At 36.8% G+C, this 18,110-nt stretch overlaps 1 protein-coding gene across 1 annotated transcript in view; it reads right to left on the reverse strand.

The window, feature by feature from the left end:
- OLA1 (Obg like ATPase 1) overlaps positions 1-18,110 on the reverse strand; it is a 101,846-nt gene that overhangs the window by 74,551 nt on the left and 9,185 nt on the right. The window contains exon 4 of the mRNA XM_057423866.1: positions 15,154-15,281. Coding sequence (XP_057279849.1) covers positions 15,154-15,281 — 128 coding nt within the window. The remainder of the gene's footprint in view (positions 1-15,153; positions 15,282-18,110) is intronic.

Genomic DNA, 18,110 nt, shown 5'->3' on the forward strand with positions numbered 1-18,110 from the left:
TCTTATAACCTAATTTCTTCAAATGGGAACTATGCCTGAGATAATTTTAAGTAATTTTAAGTATATGGAAATTCTTAAGAGATGTTATTCCTTTCCTAAGGTTATGTGCAACAAAGACAGACCTATTGCATATTTAGCACAACAAACATACAAAAAACTATACTAATTTTACCTGCTTTACTGAACTATCCATAAAAAAAAAACCACCTTTCACTCAAGACTACAGAATTTGAGGAGGATACAGCAGTGTTTTCCACGTATTTCTACAGCACTGAGTATCTGTTTTAACCCAAGGAATACAATTTAACATTAAGAAATCATAACCCAGTCACATGCAATTTTTTCCCATTCACTTTGAAGTTGAAAGACATGTAAATCAAAAAAAAAATAAAAGCAATAAAAGAGGAATAGAACATCACAGATTAGGTATTTCCAACAGAGAAAGCCATTCCATAGGTATCTGTACAGTCATTAGTACAGTAGGGTCAGAATCAGAAAACCCCGTGTGTGCTATGAAAACCTGAGTTTGCTTTAGGGTTTTATTTTAAACCACATAAACTAAAACTATTCTGTTCATGTCAAAATGTGTTCATATGGAACAAAACATCTCCTGCAGTCCAGATCACTTTACTGCAAGGCTTTTTTCTCTGTTGCAATATCATCATGTGCCATTAATTTGCCTGTTGGAAAAAAAAAAAACAAAACCTGAAGCCTAACATGTATTTATATCTACTTGTTAAAAATGTACAAGAAAAGCCTTCCATAATGGAGAAAGGCGGAGGAACAGAGGGGGTGGGAAACAAGAACAGGACACAAAAAAACACCTTTTCCAAAGACTGTTCAAGGCAAAAGGGACATGTCATGTTAAACAGTAGTCAATAGCTGTATACAACCAGTAAACAAATTCAGCTCTATGAAAAAAGAACTACATCACCGTTTAGTGGTTGCAATTTAGATTATTCTAGCGTGTAATACTTTAATTGTATAAAACAAAGCTGATGTCACAAACACAAAAGAACTTCTTGCAAAGCAAGCACCACAAGTAATTTTTATGCTGCCACTGATGGCTGACAAGTGATGAGCACTTTGTTAGAATTTATATACTTACGCATCTAAGGCAACAGGTGGCTTCTAAAAAGAAAACACTGGGAGCTTTTTAACTCTTCATTATCAAAATTTTTATAATATGCTTTATCATAATGACTAAACAATCACTACAAATAAAAGCTCAACACACTAACTACAAAGATGAACTATGGCTCCGGGAAAATTATCCATCATTTTGATAAAAGCAGAAACTGAGGTAAGGTTCTGGATCCCACCGACATAAACTCTGCCTATGCTCACAATGTTTTGTAATTCCACAAAGCACTCAATATTTAAACAGCACCTTATGACATATAAATTAAATCAATTTAAGACAAGAAATTTTATATTTTCTGGCTGTCTTATATATATCCGTCTCAAACAATAGTTGAATATTGTAGCACAGTTGGAAGTGCATTTTTACATTGAGGTCTTTAAGCCAACTGAAAGAGCATGCATTGTTGGTTTGGTTGTTGATGAAGCTTTGGGCCAAGAGTGGTATTACAGAAGCACACTGGGTTCTTCCTAAATACTGCACAGTCCCATAAACAGGTTTGTTTTCTTTAAGCACACAGAGTTATATAAAATAAAATAATTAAAACATCTACACTACACAGAATGCAGAATAATACTTCACACTTGCATGTTCCAGGCAAAATAAAGGACACTATAAATACACAAGTAATTCACATTAAAATTAAAAATAAATACATTTTTTAAAGGGAACTTAGAGTGGCACTGACTGATTTAGTTACATTAGAAAAAATTGGATGATAAGTTGAGAAGGCAAAAATGCAATAAGAATACCAAAACAATCTTCATATTCTGCCTTGTAATTAAACTATGAAATAACCATCTGCTTATGATTAAAACATCTTACTGTTTGCTGTTTTGGATAGATTAAATGCACATACCAAGATATTAGACTTTTTCCTCTGCACGGTAATTTTACCATACCATCCCTAACAATTAAAAAATATGACACATCAACATTTTTATCTTGCACGCTACATATATACATACACACACAGAATTTCTATGGTGGTGTTCACTGGATTAATCTTTCTGCTTTGTGACAGTTCAGAGCAGTGCAGAGCAGCTCAACCCAGAGTCTTAGACTGCCTATCTTTCAGATTCCCTCTGCTTCTTTCCATATTCTCTCTGAAAGCAAGCAATCCCTCTCAGGTAGACTACATTCTTGTAGCTACATATTTCCGGCCTATTGCAACTCTTTCACACACTTGACTTCCCATTCCTACTGCTGTTTGGTTTTGAGACATCAATTTTCACATCAAATTACCAAAGCTTGGTGCATAAAAATATTCAATAAGCCTCAAGGAACTGTTATCTCAGTAACAGCTATCTCAGTAAGTACTGAAATGCAAACCTATGCTCAAAATGTATTTTAAAAGTTTAAAACTCGTAAAGTGAGTTTGAGGTATGGAAGCTTATCTGCCATCATTGTTATTGGGAGAAAAACCTGTATGATGGGATGGTGGTGGGGGAAGAGAAGGAAGATGGCAGAAAGAAGGAAAAAAGCAGCACTAGTCTTTGATTTCATAAAGACAGCCTTTTAAACTAACTTTAACAGAAAAGAACTTCACCATTTAATGCTGGAATACTCTGAAAATTAATTCCATATCTAAGGATAAACACTGAGGTTCTGCAGAATCTTGTTGCTGTTGTACCCAAAACCAGATGAAGTCCCACTTTAACTGTGAAACTCAAAATAAGAACCGAAAGTAGCATTTCAGAAGTACTCCAGAAAAGCAAATGGTTGGGTTGATATTTAATGCATTTTATTAATTGCTTCTAGGCATTAAGGCTTCAGGATGTCATCTGAGGCTAGAGACCCCTTGGCGCCAATATTAAAACAGCAGCTTTCAAAGCATCTCTAGCAACTACTGCTAACATCGACATCCAGAGCTTAAATCCAGCCTAACGCTAATTTTAGTCTTCTGCATAAGATTTCAGGACAAAAATACATCCTGAAATACACTAAAAAATAACTGAGAGAAAACAGAGTAGAAAACACAACTTCCAAACAGAACAAGAACCCCAGACCATTAGGTTTTCTGCTGAGATACCACTGATAACTGGCTAACAAATAATCACCTGTAAATCCAAGCAGAAAAGTACAACTTTATCCTTAGCCAACAGGAAGCTGGGATTCATCAGGCCAGAAAAGAAGTTTTGGAAAGCACACTGGAAAAATACCAACCATCTTTGTTGAAGGCTCACCAAAAGCAGTCAGCAGATTTCCACATCAATACTTTATCATCACAGCAATAGCATAAAGGCACATTTGCAACCAAACCCTGCATTTCACTAACATCTCCAGCAATCATGACAGTCATCAAAAAGTCAGTTTTCCTCAGGTTCCAGTGGACAACATGCAAAGTTTGACAGAAAACATCTCCAGGCTTTGCAGACTTGGAAGAGGGGAAAAAAAGTGCTAATAATGCAATTTACGTCACATATTTCCTATGACTGCCTTTTTACAAACATTTTTCAACTTACTGTACAAGCTTAAATGCTCCCTCAGCTAGAACAGCATGACTGTTTGCTGGATTACATGTTAAATCTGATTAGAGAAATGACCTATTTTTAAATTAACCCAGCAAGAAGAATATGGTTATTTTTATAAACCAAAAGCCCTTTTACTACACTGTTCTACAATCAGTTCCAACAGCACACGAGAAAAGTGGCAGCATACAGATGAGAAAAGGTGTTAGAATACAGAGCTGCTTCAGCTACCAAAAGACAGACATAGCCAATGTACAAGTCAGGGACAAAGTGTGACTTGGGAAGGGGCACACACCTATTTTTTTAGAAGAGGCACTTTGGTCATTGTGGAAACCAGGACTACTCCAATAAATGGCCATTCTGAAAGAATATCAAACCAAAGGATTTTCTGCCAGGTTATCAAACATTGTCATAGACTGAAAAAGGTTACATCTGAATTGAATGACAGCTTTTGCTTAGGTGTGACCTCTAAAGCAACTCCTTTGGTAGAAGTAGATAAGCTCTTCAGCTTTCTAATGTACACTAACTGCTGCCAGGAACTTGAGGGACTACAGGCAAAGAAAAAGGAAGCACTTTGAACTGACACCACAAGGATCTCAAGACAGATTTGCTTGACACACACACACACACACACACACACACACACAAACACAAAAAGAAATTATATTTAATTCTTACAATTACATGTCTCAACTAAGCTAGAAACCTTGTTTAGTTTATCTAAGATAAGTAACTTGTAGCCAGCATAAGAAACCCAGAGCCAGCTTCCTCCTGGTCTTCATTTGCAATATTTACTCTACTGTTCAGTACACAGCAGTATCACAAACATACATCATGGAAATACCAATACAAGAAATACAGACAATGAGGGAGAATTTAATTCATACATTTTGAGGGCCGAAAGACCCAGCAGAGCATAAAGTATATTCAAAATAATTTGAAAACATAAAGTAAATACAGTGAACATCTGTCCAATGATGTGCATATTTGTTTTAGGAACATGAATTGAACATAAGCCTATGACTTGGCAAAATTCTTTTTCATAAAATAAAATAAACCAGCACAAAAGAGCATTTACAGAGCTGACAACTGCTCTTCTTCAAACATATTTTATCCCCCTTCATTTAGTCATTCCAGACTTTTTACTTAACATTCTTAGACTTTAGTTCCTATTTAAAGAGAGAAAGAAGAATCTTCAGAGTAACTTGGTCTCTTGCCTCAAAGCACTAAAAGCTTTATTACTGCACCTCTAGCAGAAGCTGAAGCATTGGTTCCCCTCACCTAGAGGCCACCACTTCCACAGATAATGAACCATAGCCACTTTTGTGAGTGCTCCTTGTCTATTTTAATATTAACTCACCTAATTTCACCTAATCAGCCTCAGAAGTAATTAAATCAGCTCATTTGATACTGATACACTTGCATATTTGCTTGTCATACTCAATTCTAAAGCAATGAAGGACAACGATGACGACCCCCTGAGTGTCAACAGTTAGCTCCCACTGCTTTTTCCAAACCCAACACAGGTCTATGCCCTCAGCCATGTAGGGAGCAGAGCCATCTACAGATAAATTAAGAAACAAATAGTGCAGAGCCCATTTCCAAAGTTTTCATTAAAACTCTGCATTAAGAAAAATAATACTAAAAGCAAGAAAGAAAAACATCACAACCAAAAAACCCCAAACCAAACAGTCTCTTCTGAAGAATGCACTTTTGAGAAAGCAGCTTTCTGAAAAGAAAGCTATAATATTCTCAGTCTACAAACCACTCACCCTTCTGATGCAATCACTGCACCTAATGAAAGCGATGCTTACTAGCAGTCAGCCACTTTTCATTTTCTGTTACCAAATGCTTGCAAAGAATTGTTGATTTTACCCCGAGGTGGCCTTCTTCAAACCAAAGGAAAAGAGGCTTTCACATTTCACAATATAATCAGGAAAAAAAAAACCAAAACACACAAGAAAACCTGTAGGGTTTTTCCCTTCAAGCTTTCAAGAAAGTCCATGGTGCAGGAAAAAAGAATTACTTCAAAAGTATTAAACTCTTACTGTCTTATGGCCAGGATATCCTACACCATCATTAATAACACCTATTCAAACAGGTAAACATATTTCAAAAACAGTCACCTGAACATCTTCTATCACATACTGATAATTTCTTTGAAGCATTATAGAGAATTATATCTCATCTCTATAGCAATTACACACTGCCATATGACACACAGAACTATAATAAAAGTAGTTGTAGGTCAAATAATAGCAATGACTTGCAAAAAGAACCTGCCTGGTCTTTATTCTCAGAGAAGGGGGGGGGGGCTTACTGGTCAAGTACTTTATGACTCACAGTACAGTATATTAGAAATTTTCTATGTATTCTTTAGAATTGAGAGATTGCCCTTGTAGCTCAGTAGGCAGCTCTCCTGTTTCTGGCCTACAAGGTCATAGTCCCTGCTGAGGAAACTTAACAAGTTCCATCTATAAATAGAATGGCATTAGATGCTGCTACTCTAGCAAGGGTGGTGGCTTTTAGACAAGAAATTTTTATGTTTTCATCCGTTCCGATACGAAAAAGGAATTGCACATAGGGAGACGCAGGATATAAGGCTAAAGATGAATGACAAAGTGGGCTCCAAAAGCCATTGTAACTTCAATTAATATGAGACTTACAATTCCAGCATTATCAAACTACAATAAAGGCTAGAGAAGAATGCAAGAACAATTATTTTCCTTCTCAATGAGCATAAGTAATTAACTAAAATCACAGACTTTATAATATTTGAGACTGAAAAGAAACCTCCTAGGTACTGTACAATCAAAATTTGACTTGCAACACCAAGAGACAACCTCAATATAAAACAAACTCTGGAGTTCCTTTTTATTAGTAACAAAAAAATTTGAGCATTCACAGCTCTCATCTTACACTTTCTGAAGAAGTATATCCTTGAGACATTTACTTAATTATCAGGCATTAAAAAGATATCACTCTGCAATGTTAAAATTTTTGCTTCTCATATCCATATATTTGGGGCACCTTATTCTGATCTCAGAATAACAATTACTTGTGACAAGTCTCAGAATAAAGCCTATTTAAAACCCGTACTTGAGTTTATTTGTACTTTAAACTGTAGTTATGTGGCCTTAGAGGAATATGGATTAAAGCCCAGGTACCTCTTTCACTCAGCTTGGCAATGTAATGTACTGTTGGATAAAGACAAAGGCTAACTCAGAGCACAGACAATTTTCCAGCACCTGTTCCACAATCTGCACCCACAAGCCCAGGAAAACAAACTCACTCCTCTGTGGGAGACAAAGCTGTAAACAGCATACTGCAAACAGTTCTGAGGTACAAACATGTAAGTTGTGTTCATATACACACACCAAAAGCAAAGAAACCCCAGCAAAAAAACAGGAGGTGATGGTGATTTTACAATGTGACTTCCTAGATCTCAGAAACACTAATATTATGCTCCAGTAAGAATAATGACAGGTCTTGCAAAATTCTTCTGCAATAGTTTAGCTTAGGTTACTGTCCCTCCTGTATTAATCTTATTTGCCCAAGTGAGAAAACTGATAAAAGTTTTCCACAGCTGGTCGAATTAAGCTAGTTGATTCCTCACTGGCACTGACCTATTGAACACGATGTGGGTATTCAGAACATCTTCCTCTTGCAGGTTTAGGATTAGTGGTAGCACTATTTGAAGCTGCACATTGGAAGATTTGGAAGAATCCCATCCTTTAAGTCCACTACCCATATCTGGGCCAATAACGTACTACAAAAGTAGCATCCAAAATGCACACAAAGCTCTTTTCTGCTCTTCATGTTCTTCTACAAAGTAGACTACAACAGACAACTGCTTTGCAGCATAAGCCTTCATCCTAGAGCCTCTTCCCATATCACTGTATTGGAGAGCAGGCATGCAAGAAAGGTAAGAGCCATTGTACCACACCATGGGATGCCTGGTCTCACACGTAACCTGCTCCCAATTTCACTTACATCCACTGTCTCTCCTGCTGGATGCTACACAAATGCTTACTCCAATCCTATGTAGTTATTTCTCAAGAAGCTTCTTGGAGCAGTTGTCTGTATGTGGATTTCTTCTCCCTGCCGACACTTTTTCTGAGCAAAAATATCATTGTGCTTCCATCCTTGGATCAAGAGAGAAAATCCAACAGCGGTAGAGAGCACTAGCTCTTCAAGATAGCTTAAGGCTAATACATGACACTAATGACAACTGCATGTGTTTCCCTGCAACAAATCTTTTGTTAAGGCAATCCTTTTTGAGCAGTAGTCTTTCAGGACTCATTGTTTCTTCCAATCTCTCTTTTTATTGGACATTTTGCGGGTTAGATTTGGGGGTTTTTGGCCTCAATCTGATTTTTGTGATTAAAAGAAAAAAAAACAAAACAAAACAAAAACCAAACAAACAAACACCCCCCCCAACTTTATTCAAATGTGTTTCCTTTTGGCTGCCTCACATTATTTAAAAGGGGAAGACCTGTATGCATACAGAGTTCCTCTATACAACATTGTCTGCTTCAGAACTTAGCTTAATCTGTTTTCAGCAGGCACCTGCCTGCCCCAGTCTTGTTCACTACCACACAGAATGTGGTACAGTATCAAGAAAAATGCTGAGTCCTGATCAAATTCAGCTAGTGGTCATTACTCGTGCAATCTCTTTCTACTTGCAGGTATAGAAATGCTGTAAGGAGGAGAAATCCAGTACTTCACTACTTCTGCTCATATCATCTAAACTAACAAAAGGTCTGAAGTAATATAAAGCTAAGCATCCTCTGAAAAATCTGCCTCTCCTGCAGCAAAAGCGTTTCCTTTTTATATAACGAAAAACTAATAAGCAAATGTATACACATCTCTGAGAATAATTTTGTTAGCCTCCCTTCCCTTTCAAGATGTGGTCTTCATGTCTGAATGCTGAGGTAAAATTAACACATGGCCTAAGACAAACTACCTCCAAGACTGGTTTGTTGCGGTGATCTGATATTCTGAAATTGCAACACAATGCAAAAGCAGTCTTGCTAATAGAAATTAGTTCAGTTTTATTAAGATTTTGCTAAAAAGGCCAGAGTTTTTATCGCAACTTTGAGATAAAAACAAAGAAATGAATGTCCTAGCCAAAGCCTCTTCACAGAATCAAACCACTTTACAATATTAAATAAAAACTGCCTTAGGTTAATACAATAAAGTTTTCCACATGGCCACAATCACCACTTCAATTTGAAAGCTTTCACAATTTCTGGTTTTAATACAGAGAAGTCACTTAAAGCTAATTGGAAGTTCAGCTGAACTGTGAGCTACTCCAAATATTTTATTAAATGTTAATTTAATTACTCTAACAACAAATAAGAAGGAAGAGAAAAATTTCATTAAGAACTATTATCTACTCAACAGCATACAGAAATACATCTTTATTTTGTAATATTAACAAACTTTATATGTTCAAACTACTTTTAAGCTTTGGTAGCTCAGGAGTAAAAGGTCTGTATTTGTAAACAAGGAACCCTAGCTTTAACAGGTGACAATTACGTTCAGTTATTATAAAACAAAAACAATGCATCTTCGAATAATTGAACTGAAATATGTGAAAGACAAAATCTGGTAGGACAGCTATGTTTACATCATTTCAAGTTCAATTTTGACACATCATAAAGATGAAAAAACAGCTTCACATATTAGAAGTGACACAGCCGAGCTACATCTGCATAAACAGAGTTACCATGATTACCAATGCACAGAATATACATGCTGAAGGGAGGAAATGAGACTCATACTTTGTTCACCGAAATGCTAGTGCAGTGGAGTATGGCTAAGTGATATCATCATATGCCTCCTCTCTGTAGCAGTCAGCTCCCAGAAGCAGCAATCAGCAGGTACAGCTCCTTCTTAGAGAACATGGGAGAGGGGGTGGAAAATGCACTGTCTCAAGTACATAAAAGCTACAGAATGACTAGAATCTTCATGCAGAAGATACACACATTTTAATAGAAAAATCAAAAAAATAAGTCAGAACAGAGGATGCATCTTACCCAGTTAAGTAACTTTGTCATCAGCACTGATTTTTACAGGCAAATCAAAACACTAGCAGTATTACTGCGAGTTCCCAATAACCCTCCTGATAATAAAAAATAAAGCCAAGTCAACTTGATTTTAAATGCTGAGCAAAAATCAGTACAAATATTGTCAACTCACTTTTGATCTCAAACAAGAATAAACTAGACTCCACTTATGTGATTCATATCCATACAAGTTTTAAATTATATCTATTACAGAAGTTACCTAAAACCATGAAGGAGGCAGAACCCCAGGGTGTACTAATCATTTCCAGTTATAACAGCCATAAAACCGGAGTAAAAGCAATTAAAGCTCCTTAGGAACCAATTCACATTGGTCACATCAGTCACCTCTATAAGACTGCAGGGGATGTTTACCTAGCGTCATGGTTCTTTCACTCTTGCCACAAAGAACAACATTTCATGGATTACCAGTTGCCAAGCTCCCCATCCTGCCCCTAAAAGGCAGCTGAGGAGTCAGAGCACTTCCAGGCACAGGAGCAAAGCAAGAGCTCCTCACCCCTTCCTGCCTGCACTCTGCCAGCACTGTGTCACCGCAGGCAAGTCACACTTTCCTCTGCACATCTGTAAGGCTAAGTGATGGCATGCAGGTGATCTCTCAAGTCCTGCCACAAAAGCCAACACTGACTGCCCTACTTCAAACACTGGACATCAAACCCTAAGGTTTTTTAATTTATTAAAAAGGAGCATTTGATAACAAAGTACTTTTACAGACAAATCTCCTTCCAATTTCTGTAACTTAGAAGAGAAAGACTGGCTTTCATCAAAGAAACTAAAAATAAGAGAAAAATGTGGAACGTATTTTCTAAAAAACTAGGACTTTGGGATATCAGTGGAAAAGGAAACCTAAGAACATTAAGAACTCCAGCTACTTATCATCCAGTACATTCAAAAAACTTTTCAGAGCTGTAGCAGGGACTAAATGCTGACATCTACAATTTTCTTCACCAAAGCATTATTTAAGAGTCATTTATAAATTTACACTTGTAACAAGGCTGCCACTTTTAGCCCACCATACAAAGAAAGTGATTTTCCACACATACTTGTGACTGAACCGCCATAAAAGTTGAAAGGTGGTTAAAACCCTGCAACTTGGGAAGAAACACTGCTACAATCTTCAAACAGCCTGCCTTCAGCCACTGCCAAAACATTGCTGCCCCAGTTAAAACCATAATACACTGAAACATGGTATATTTACAGTCAAATGTTTCAAATTAAACAGTGAAACTTGGAAGATTAACAAAGCTGTAACTACTTTAAAGCATGTGTCACATTACTATGGTACTAATGCTATAGACACCACTATCCAGAACAGAAAACCATTTATAAATTAAGTTTCCCATTCATTCAGCCAGTTAAGTAAGCAAGTGCATCTGTCTGAGGCTTTCACCATTGGATTTGGCCAAAAATAAAATATACCACTGCCCCTAAGAAACTGGGATAACCTCTGAAATATTTTTAAGTGTACTGAAATTAAATGGTATCTTTTAAATGTCATTCATTTTCAGTTTGTACACTTTAATCAAAAAAAGAAATATACAGGAAGTATCAAAATCCAAGAATGTAATTCTGTATAGGAAAGCTTATTCGCCTTATTTATTGAGCTAAATTGCCCTATTACCTTACTACATGCTGTTCTCACGTTGCTGCTTCTTTAGACATATTAAAATATGTTAGACATAAAACCAATGTTTTCACTGATTTAATGAACACTGTGTCTCCCAGGGAAAATAACAGTGTATCCAGGATGTGGAAATCTGAAGGCTGAAAATCCATAACCAGTTCAAGGCGGAGATGCATTTATTTTTCAAATGAAGCACAGAATTAGCCAGACAGAAATAAATGCAGTTTTCCCTCAGCTTTACGCCATGCAAGAAACAGTCTCGGTAAACATCACACAGAACTTTCACAGTTCCAACAGAAACGTAGTTATAATTACTTTGAGAGTACTACAGCTGCAGCTCACCTATGTGTCCTGCGGTGGATAAACTGAAGAGGCAACAACCTTCTTCAAAAATCATCTCATAACACAAGAAGGTAGTAACAGTGATTTCTGTTACAGCAGCTAAAAAAACCCACGACCTTTTGTTGTAAAGAAAACATAGTTTAATACATTCTAATGAATGAAGGAAACAGGATCAAAACCTTTAGCCTAGGACTAAAATACATTCAGTGAGATTCCCAAAGTTTGCCTTATCATACTGAACAAAAGCTCTCCATTCCTAGATAGCTACTTCCCTGCCCATCATTGCCTTAATACAACTTGAGTGAGTTAATTCTCAAACTGCTTTTTTTCCAAAAATGCCAACTGAACCAAGCTAGTCAAAGCCTTAACAAGCTTTTTCTTCAATATACTCAGGCATGTGGACCTTGAAATCTACATCACAAAACCCCACAATGATCCGCTTCCCATACTAGCCATTGTAGTGCATACTGCAACAGCATAAAGACAGGGAGGTTTCAGTGCTGGAAGGTGAAAACTGGTTCCAGATCAATTCAAAACCTTAGTGAAAACAAGCACTAAATGTTTCATGCTTTGAAAAAGCATGGTCCACAGATCACTTCCTACTTCAGCTCTTTAAGATTTGCACTCATTCTCATATCCTCTTCATCTTCAGCAACATCTCTTTTCCAGCTGGTTGGTATACAAAGCCTCACCTTCCAGTCCACTATTACCCCTTAATAGGAGCAACCTGTCTGGCTTCCTTTTAAGTTAGCTTCCACCAGACTGCATAGGTTCAGCGCCTACCTCTGAAAAGTGAGAGCCTCAGGGCACTGGTTCCTAAACACACACAGTCAGTCCATTCAGAACTTGGAGCAAACCCTGGCAAAAGGCAACAAACTGGTTCCTAAACACACAGTCCCTCCAGAACTTGGACAAAACCCCGGTACGGGGCAACAAAGAAGCTCCATCCTCTCAGGATCTGGAATGTTTAAGGATATACAAAAACAGTTTACATAGTTTCTGTATCTGATACAAACTGCAAATTGCAGGTATGCCAGAGACACATAAAAAGGGAATTTTAGATTGGAAGCAATTTCAACAGGCGAGTGGGTATAAAAACACTACAGCATTTTAAAAGTTTTATACATTTTTATAACATAAGTTGGCATGGTATGTTGAAAACTTCAGTGGGTTACAGGCTTTAACTAGAGCCTGTACTGTGTAACCAATAGATTCTTTTATTATTATTTCTTTACTAGAAGGTTATTAGTAGCTTTTAGTGCCAGATTTTCAGTTTTATAGTACTGTGGGGAAAGGAAAGTAGAGCTAATATGCACTTTGCGGGGGGGGGGGGGGGGGGGGGATCAAAAACCAAAAAGTTTCACATCTCTCAACCACAAAATTCTGCATTAGCTTTTTATTATTCCTAAGTAGTATTTTGAAAATACTTTGTGTTTATTGGGCAGTCAACACACAGAATTTCTACCTCAGTTCATCACTAGCTTGTGCTCTAGTTAAAACATCTAGCACAGCAGCATAAGAGATAAGGTTAAGATTTTAAAAGGAAAAAGTGCTATTTAAAAAGTAATTCCATTATCTTTCATGCTCCCAAAGAAGAACAGCAACAATTCTTTTATAACCATTACATTTCAGAATCCTTGAAAGAAACTGAAACATGTAACAAGTAAATGAAAGACTAGATTAGAAGAAATTGATGCTATTACAAAGTAAGTGTTCAAATGGTTTAAAAACCCACAACAATAATCTCATTCCTCTCAATCCCTATGAAAAAAATACAAACGGTGTTAACTGTCACAACAGCTACCCAAAACAAATGCTTAGGATTTTCAACATATAGATTAAAATGGATCTTCTCCACTGGCTATTACAATAATCTGTTCCTTAATAAGCATTTATGATACAAGCATCAAAACAGAGCAAGTATGATGAGTTTATCACTTGTTCTCAATTGACACCATGCAAAACAGTAATCACAATGACAGGTTAGCAACAGGGTTTGGAGGAATTGATCCCCCATTTTTTCTAGGGACACTATAGCAATCATTCTTGTGTAGTTACAAATATTTAAAATATACTGATGTACTAATACAGACTTCACATATTGAATTTATTCCTAAATGATGCACAAGTTCAAAAGACTTAATTCACTCTATCCAGTCAAGATCTGACCTCACCTTTTCAAAACATCTTAAATACTATTAACTGCTTAGCTACAGTCAACAGTTTTCTATTCTACTGAGAGCATGTGTTGAAAGACTTTAAACAGAAAAGAGTACTACTAGATAAAAAAAATAAGGAGGCCAAGTTTGCAAAGGAGAAGTAATGCTCCACCCTGGGACAGCTTCCAGGTACTAGAAGACCTTAAAAAAGTCCACTGTCCCCAACAGCACGCCCTACTTAGCAACAGTATAAGCCTATGAACATATTACCTTTCCCCACAAAGTTTGTCTCACTTGATTGAAAACACAGTACCAGTACTCTGCACCAAATCATTGTCTACGTGTTCTTAATACATAAAAAATTGCATTCGACTGAGGTAGAATACTTACCTACTCACCAAGCATACAGACTGTAGAGGCACATCAGGTCAATGGTCTATATAGATATGCTTCAAAAAACAAGCTCATGAGAACAAGGGCTCTAAGCATCTAAATCAATACTATCAAATAGTAATACTGCATATGCCTTTGGATTTTGTTTTAGAAACAATCTGCCCACAAAATAATTTTTTGCTCCAATCACAAAATAAATTTCATTGTTGTTCTATTATTTCATCACTTACTGTATAATAATGGACAACCAAAAGACAGCAACAAAGGTGTCTGGTTTCCTCAAATCTGAGCAAACATTATCAAGTTCAATCTTTCCAGACCAGAAGCCGTTTTCAACACTCAGTGTATTACAAACCAACATACACTTTCAACAAGCTGTTAAGTGCCAAGTTCGTAAGTGCTATTAATATGACTCTCAACGCCATTTCTGCATTGTGGTAGCAGGTGATGACAGAAAGAATCAAAGCCCTTGGTCTAACTGAAAAAAGTTCATAATTCACAGAAACAGGGGCAGGGTGGTGTGTATTCAAGACTCAGTAAAACTGACACAGAAATCAGGAAAGAAAAAGTGAGGCCTGCCCTGTGAGAAACAGAATTCCAGAGTCTGCTACTAGTTCCATATTTTCATTTTCTACTTCCATTTCACCCTTTTATTATCACATTCCATTCCTCCCCCTTCATAAAACTAAACAAATCAACTTGCATGCACTGCTGGCAGAAGAAAATAAATTATTACTGCAGACTTCTAAAAATCCAGTTTCTTTTTAAGTCTTCAGCACAACACCAATGAAGAAAGACGCACCCATTAGACAGAAGAGGAAAGGATTTGATCTGAATGGTAAAAGTTGAAACTGTAATGCGTATTTTTTCCACATTTCTTGAGTACAGTAACGCTGTCCTTAAGCTATAGAAAGAACATATAAATAAGTTTACATACGCATCAGATGAAAGATCCCATCACAGGCGTTAATATGAGACAAGAAGGAATTTCCTAAGCCTTGGCCAGTGTGGGCTCCTTTCACAAGGCCAGCAATATCCACCACATTCAGAAAGGCTGGAATTTTGCTGAAATACAGAAGTTATAAGTTTCATTACTGAAGTATATTAGCTAAGACTTTTGGCACAGAAATAAATTCATAACATGAAAATCCAACATTTCTCTTTTCTAGAACAAGAGATATACGGCGGTAACTTTCTTATTTAATGTGTAACTTATAAACGACAAGATTCCCTCCCTCCCATGTAAAACATTAACCATTCTTTAATTTCTCTGTCATTATTAATGTAAAATGAAGTAAACTAGTTTCCAAGTGTGGAATCATACTGACAACTATGCAAACTATACTCAACCAGACCAGGAACACTGCAGCATGAAGTCAGTCATCTGTAACAAGCAGTTTTCATACTGCTAAAGGGATAAGACATACCAATGGCAATTGCACTCTGCTATCACTAACACACCTCTAAAGTTACCATTTAGCAACTTTTTTGGAAGACAAGGGCATTTTTTTAATACAATGGTGAGTAAAACCAGCAGTGATCAGGTTATGCAAACACTTTGAAAGAAAGCAGAAAACAAGTTAAGCAGCATCTAGCATTATAAAGTAAACAACTGTGATGTTTTCCACCATAAACAGCACTGGGTTAGCTGACATGTCCACATACATTTCATACAGCAACAACAAAATAGTCATAAAGTTCAAATTACCTGACAAAAAATAGAAAAAGCTTTTACAGCTATGGGAAATGCATATGGCAATTTATAAACTGCAAGCCTTTTATCCTCTGCAGATTCTCAAGCTGTTTTAAAATGAGCAAATAATTTTATGGGCATTAATCTTTTCAAGTATATTCTAAACCAAATTATTTCTCAAAATCCAGCTGAGTGAGGAAAAAAAACCAACCAACAAACCCACAAACAGAAAACTCTGTGATAAGATGTTGGCTAAAAGCACCTTCATCTGGTCTATGCAAATGACAGCACTACCATAAACAGTGGCAAAGGCAGAACCACACAGAAATGCCACGAATTCCTCGCTTGCAGAAGACCAGAAACTGCAAACCAGAGTTATCAAGACCTCCAACTTAAGGGCCTCAAAATAAATAACTGGAACACTGCTGGATTTCAAAACAAACACTTTATCACACATTCATTAGCAACATGCTAAGATTAATACAACAGTTCACTACTTTACTAACAGTAAGTAGAAGGCAAAACACCCAAATCCACAGCTTTAATATCAACAATGAGAAGGGTGTGACTTACACTATGAAGTCTGCATGAACACACAGTGCCAATCTGTAAAGCAGTGAAAAGCTGTCTTCTATGGTGAGCGTTCTAAATTCTGTGGTCTACTTCACGATGTCTTTTCAAAAGACCTAACCACTGCAGTGCTGCACACAGCTGGAAGCAACAACGTAGGTTCAAATGAGTGCTAGAGATGACCTAGACAGTGACCTCCTAGCCAACCCTACATAGAAACCTTCTCTGAACAGCACTGCACTTCCGAAGTCTATACTGTCCACAGCTCAAACCGAGCTTTACAAGAGCTTACTGATAAATATATTAAAAAAACCCCAAATCAAATATTGAAATATGTCAAATCTGTAAGAGCAGAAAATTCCACTAGCATCAGAAAAACACCCTTCTCTTCTTATCCCAATGCCTGGTATGGTAACTACAGCCCAGAGAGATCAAGCTGTAGTTCATCATCTCTGCTAAGAGCAACAGGCTTAAATAGAACAGAACAAGTTAGCAACTTTTTCTGGTAGTGGTATCCCACTTCCATCTGATTGCAAATAACACAATACATTCTTTAGTATTAGCAGATATACTGCCTCGCTTGAAATGAACTCCCTAACTTGGGAAGATATGGTCCATTAGAGTCTGCCTTTGCATGCTACATCAATATTTCTGAAGTGTGATGACCCAAAAGCAAAAGATCTTATACTGGTTTTGTTTTCAATCTTCCTCTAACACTTCCCAAGAAAAAATATTTTTTTCAAGTAAGCAAATTCATGATATAAGATTTGGACACAATATTTTTCTTACCACAGTGAACTTCAAAGTAGCACTAAACCTGTCAGGTGTAATAAATTAGGATTTAATGACATTTCATTAAATGTGATGTGTTTAGAAACAAGCATAAATAGAATATCCAAAAGAGTGAGTTTAAAACAATTCACAAGAAAATATTTACAACGCAGCACGAGTTAGTTAAATTCAGGTACACAACACATTGACTTCAAGCTTTAATTCACTAGGCCCATGGAAAAAGGGCCCATCCCTGGGAAGACAGATGCTGTGTACTGCAAGCTAATGCTGCTGAATGCAGTAGAAAGAACATGAATGCAAGAACATTCTGAAGTAAAAAACTCTGAAAATTCTCCCACTATGGTTTTCCTAGAAAACTGTCTTGCTTTCTCTAACTACCAGACACAAACTTAAACAGAAAGAGCAAATTCTCAAATTTAACACACTACCAAGAGCAATGCACATTCAGAAGACAGAAACTAGTAACTCTATTAATGGAATAATCCAATAACTCCTTTTGCCTGACAGAACTGCAGAGCTAATACATACCTCAGAAGAAACAGCAGCAACTTCCCAGTCAGAATTGTTATAATTCATAATTCATTGCTTTCTGACACACAACTAAGTCAACAACAAGGTAGAAAAATGCCATTCTTTAAAGCACTCCTCCATTGTCATTTTAAACAATTTTCTAACAAAGCTGGTGTTAGAAATGTTCTCCTATGCTCCCCTCTGTTAGGATTCACTTCCTGGGCAGCCATCAGAAGAATTCACACTTTCCCTACAAAGATGCCACATTACAGCAAAACAGATGCCTTCAGATGCAGATAGACCACTCTATCACTACAATCAGCCTAATT

Source organism: Pezoporus wallicus, unplaced genomic scaffold (genome assembly GCF_028554395.1).
Source record: "Pezoporus wallicus isolate ANWC-B61680 ecotype Strahan unplaced genomic scaffold, APGP_CSIRO_Pwel_v1 contig_1181, whole genome shotgun sequence".
NCBI lineage: Eukaryota > Metazoa > Chordata > Aves > Psittaciformes > Psittacidae > Pezoporus > Pezoporus wallicus.